This window comes from Meleagris gallopavo, chromosome 2 (assembly GCF_905368555.1).
Source record: "Meleagris gallopavo chromosome 2, MGAL_WU_HG_1.1, whole genome shotgun sequence".
Lineage (NCBI taxonomy): Eukaryota > Metazoa > Chordata > Aves > Galliformes > Phasianidae > Meleagris > Meleagris gallopavo.
Genome location: NC_139405.1, coordinates 55521662 through 55526888, shown reverse-complemented (window position 1 = coordinate 55526888; position 5227 = coordinate 55521662). Strand labels below are relative to the sequence as shown.

At 49.6% G+C, this 5227-nt stretch overlaps 1 protein-coding gene across 1 annotated transcript; it reads left to right on the top strand.

Moving 5' to 3' along the window:
- Positions 1-2775: 2775 nt before the first annotated feature.
- TCF21 (transcription factor 21) lies at positions 2776-5227 on the top strand. The gene is made up of 2 exons (XM_085217260.1): positions 2776-3665; positions 4693-5227. The coding sequence occupies exons 1-2, from the start codon at positions 3216-3218 to the stop codon at positions 4780-4782; spliced, it is 540 nt and encodes a 179-aa protein (XP_085073386.1). The 5' UTR covers positions 2776-3215; the 3' UTR covers positions 4783-5227.

Below are 5227 nucleotides of genomic sequence, written 5' to 3'. Positions count from 1 at the left end.
AGTGGTGGGTCTATGTTCTCTGTCACAGAGCTGGAGAAGAGTTCACAACATCCCTAGAGTGGCAGTACATATCCCATCTTTATCCTTTGCTCAAGATTCAATTGGTCTCTATCCCAAACTGGAGACAAAATTCAAAGGACTGAACAAAGAACATAAGATGAGGGGAAAGGGACTGAAACATGAGCCAGATTAGGGCTACAAATCCTGGCTGGACCAGGAGGGAAACAAGGAACAAGAAGGTTGAAAAAGGACAGGTTCAGCTTATATGATAAATAAGGAAAGAAGAATTAACAGCAGATTAGAGGATATAGTTCTGTTTTTGAGATCTGCACATAGCTGGCTTTGAGGGAGAAAAAAGGACAATGTTCATGTTGTTGAAAGACTATAATAGCCTGTATATGGAAAGGAATCAAAGTACAATACACTGTATGAACAAGCGTAAGATTGTACCACACACAGATTACAATCTCCACAAAACAAATGAAAAAAAGCATTCTATCTTCACAGCAATGGATTGTCTGTATCAGATCAATTTTACCAGCTGTAATGATTCAAAATGTACCTAAGTCAGTAAAAGCTATGGATGTGCAGCACTTATAAATGCCTGTAAAAGACAGGTATGCAAATGTTGTATACTGAATGCAGCAGAACACTAAAGGCACTTTTAAGAAGACACCGTTCCTCCTGGTTTTTACAACAAAAAAATCAAAAATTACTAAAATAAAGTTAAAAACAAGTAACAGGTATTACATGAATATATGCTTTTTTATTTTCTTTTGTTCTTCTGGGAGTTTCTGATGCTGAAACTTGGATGGGGTTTTGTGCTCTCTAGTCATTCCTGTTCTGGTCATTCATGCTTAGAGACACAAGAAACTTCAACTTGGTTTTCTGTCATCCTTGCTTCAATAAGAGTCCTCTAGCTTATTTATTACATCAGTCACTTGGCCTATAAATCTCTGCAGTGGATGCAGCCCTTTAAATCTCCACCTGCACAAACAACAATCAGGCCTAGAAAATAAGGAGGCTCATAAATCTCCACACTGGTGATTAGTAATAATTTGTATCTGAAAGGGAAAAAAAAAAATCTAATTCATTAATCAGGTCTGATATGCTGACAATCTGTTTGGTTTATACACAGAGAAAACACAAACAGGGCACGGTTAGCATAACATGATGTTAGAGGTTAGTGAATTCCCAAGAGCCAGGGGTTTGGAGGTATATCTTAATGTACTTATCCCATTGTGAGGGGGAAGGTGCTATCTTCCAGCCAAACGGTGAAGAGCTGTTTAAAGTTTAGATTGGCTCTTTTCCTTCTAGACTACCAAGCTAAGGAACCAAGATGGATAGAGAGAGAGGAAAGACTTGCTTGCTAGTTGTCAAAAAGAACACCCCGCATCCTATTGAAATTTTAATCTGATGAGAGTTTGTAGCACTTAGCAGACACTAATTTGGCCCTCCACCATTTTTGTTTTGTTAGTTGTTTTTTGTTTAGTGCATGCAGAAATTCTGATACAGTGCTCCCACAGGTGAGTACAAGATCCTCCTTCAGCTTTGGTTACCATGGATTAACTCCAGAGCCACTGTGTGCCACAGTGACATGTTGGGTTGTGCATTTTTGCGCAGAGCTATGCCAATCCTCAGATGGACAGCTGAATAGTTGGATTTTCCCCTGCAATGAGATCAGTCATGATGGATGTGTGTCCAGAGAGAGCCATGTGCAGAAGTTCAGTGCCGCAGATCCTGCATTAAACATCTTGGCTGCTGAGAAGGTTGAGGGGGCTGTGAGGTATGTGAAGAAGGAAGGAGTTACTGGGGAAGGCTCTTTGGGCTCCACAGATGACTCTAGCTGAAAATTTTACCAAATTGATCATGGTGAGGAAGAAGAGCTAGGCCTTGCCTAAATGCTTTAGAAAGCATGTTCTTCAGAGACTATGTATGTACTGATCACGAATGCACTGAGCAGCTCTTCATTCAAGCTACACAGCAATATGCTCATTCACGCTTTTGGTAAAACTCCTCTTCAACTCCAGCAGCTGCAGAGCAAGTCCTGACGTTCTTGCTTGTGCAGCCCCACAGCCAGGGGCCTTGTCTTGCCTGTTTACTCAGGCAAAACTCCCTGATGTTTGAGTATGCAACAGGCAGAATTTTGCCGACATGTAATAGACTCCAGCTCCTGCTCTGCCACAAAGCTCTGGGTGCTTGACATGATTGCTACCCTCCAGGAGCTCCCTATTCTCCTCTCCTCCAGCACCCACAGCCCCACTGGCTCCAGCAGTGGCACGGTGCCTGGCCTGGTTCTGTAGGATGCAGGGTCCCCAGCACCCAGCACACTGGGGGAGTTTGAGAGAAGAGAGAGGACTGGGATGCCCTGGAGGTCCAGTGGGAAGCCTGAAAAAAGTCAGCTCCTCCTGCCTCCAGAGCTCAGGCTGCAATAGCGAGGTCCAAGTGCTCCTTTCCTGGAACACACTAGTAGCTGGACAGGATGCACTCTCCAGTATAATCATCCACAAATCTCCCTCAGATTAGGTTACAGGACAGCATTCAGACAGCACGCATCAGAAAGCTCCCTGGAAGGTTTTTGCTGGTGGATCTCTGCTCATGACCCATTTTGGCTTTCATCAAGAATTGTGACACCAGCCGCCTGGGTCATGGAGGAGGCAGGGAGGAGGAGAGCAGCCCTATCTGGAAAGGGAAGTGGGGAAGGAAAAGAGGAGGAGGAAGGGGGAGGATAGAAAGACAGGGAGGAGAGAAAGAGGGAGAGAGAAAGTTGCTTTGCTCCAGTTGCAAAGATTTCAATCCCAGTCCTGAGCTCTCTGCAAGCGCTTGCTGGGATACCTAACTCCCTGTCCTGTGCAAAGGTCTGTGATTGGGGATGTGGTGTGCTCAGCAGGCAGGGCCCCTCCCCTGGGCTGGATCCGCCTCTCCTATCCCCCAGATAAATTACTAGTGTCCTCACTAAATTCCTCGGCTTTCTCTCTCTCCCGCTCACACACACTCACTCACTCCCTCCCTCAAACTCGGGCAGAGCAGGGTTGGGGGGCGGGAGGGTGGGGGTCCTCTCTGGACCTATATCACGCCTTAGTGTCGGAGGGGGGAGGGAAGGGGAGGAAAGTGCTGCGCCCCTTCTCTCCTCCACTGCCACCACGTAGGTTTGGGGAGCTCCCCTTCCTCCCCTCCGCCCCCTTTCCCGCCAGCCCTTTGGCATCTTCCAGACCATGTCCACTGGGTCCCTCAGTGATGTGGAAGATCTGCAAGAGGTGGAAATGCTGGAGTGCGATGGCCTGAAAATGGATACTAACAAAGAGTTCGGGGCGTCCAACGAGAGCAACGAGGAGGGATCCAATGGCGAGAATGGCTCCCCTCAGAAAGGGAGAGGGGCCTCAGGAAAGAGAAAAAAGGCTCCCCCCAAGAAGAGCCCTTTAAATGGTGTGAGCCAGGAAGGAAAGCAGGTCCAGAGAAACGCTGCCAACGCCAGGGAGAGGGCAAGGATGAGGGTCCTTAGCAAAGCCTTCTCCAGGCTTAAGACCACCCTGCCCTGGGTGCCCCCAGACACCAAGCTTTCCAAACTGGACACCTTGAGGCTGGCCTCCAGCTACATCGCGCACCTGAGGCAAATCCTGGCCAACGACAAGTACGAAAATGGCTACATCCACCCAGTCAACCTGGTAAGTCACAGCCCGCCAGGGCCAGGCACTTGTGTGTGTGTGGATGGGGAGAGGTGGGTGAGGAGTTGGGATGGGGCATGTCCATGGATAAACCTTCATATCCTTCTCACAGAGGGTCTGGTGCCTAGCCACAGGGTATGAGGGGTGGTGGAGCAAGGGGACAGGCTCCCAGCTGTCTTCCTTTCCTGTGTCCCAGGAGCTGTGTGTCCCAGTCCCCTCCACTGGTCCCTGCTGTCCCATCCAGGGATGGCAGCAAAAAGGCAGGAGCATTGTGCCTGAAATGCCTGAGAGAGACAGGAGCTTTCTACCTTCAGATGGGAAGGTATAAGAATTTGGGTAGAGAATGGTATGTTTTAGGAAAGGCTCAGGCAGAGAAAAGACCCAGGATTTACACAGTCTGTCCTCCTTATCATAAAGTTTTCTGCCATAACAAACCTTAAGCCGCAGCCTTTTAAAGACAGAGCTTTTGAGGCTTTGTGCCCAACAGCTCAGGGTTGCTGGGTCCAGGACATGTCTCACCCCCCCTCCCCATGTGAACTCACAGAGAAAAAATAAATTAATGTTCAGACCCCTCGGAGGGCTGCGTGGCTGCCCCAGAAAGCACTCCCCAGCAGCCACCCGGGTCTCCCCAGCAGAAACATCCAATTTCTAGCTGTATATATATGCAAGGGATGCAAACCAGGGCTGGTCTTCAGCTGCTGGGGTCACCCTATGGGACGGTTCTCGTAGGAAACCCCAGCACTCTGAGCAGCCCCCACGCTGCTCACGACCTGATAACAGCACATAGAGTGCCCAGAGCAGCTCGGCTCAAACTGAATCAAGCAGTGTGCCTTGCTCCCAAGGTGAGTGCGATCCCGGAGAAAGCCGGCTGCGGCTGGGAGGCGAGGAAAGAAAACAGGATCCTAGCTGAAGCCGTGCCCCGGTTAAGGCAGTGGATGCGGGGTTGCCGCTGAGGCTCAATGAGCATCGCGATGTGCCTTTTCATGTATATAACCCCCTTACCACCCGTGTCTTTTCCTGGCTACAGACCTGGCCTTTTATGGTAGCCGGCAAACCCGAGAGTGACCTGAAAGAAGTGGTGAACACAAACCGCTTGTGCGGCCCGACGGCATCCTGAGCCCCGCGGCCTCGCCAGCGCCGGCCCTGTGCGGCCGGGGAAGGGGCACGGGCGCGGGCAGGGCCCCGCTTTGCCCCACTGCTGCCCCGGGCCCGAGCAGGGCGACGGGAGAGCGCTCTGCCGGCACGGCACCGCGGAGATTGAACGCAGAGACTCCACCCCGGGAGAGCCCGACTCTATTTAACTTTATTGAGTGCGTGTGCAGTCGCATCCTGCAACAACAGCCTTGCTGGTTCAAGCGCTACTAGAGGAAAGGCAGAGATCAAACAAAACCTACCACGCGTGTATCTTTTGTCTGAGACCTGTGGAATATGTAGATGCCTAGAAAAAAGACTGACTTTGACAGTCATCTCTATGAACTCATTCGCCCTAAAGATATATAGATATATTTTCTTCAAGCAGGTTTTTGCTCTATTTCTGTGAATAAACCTTCCTTTCCATTGAA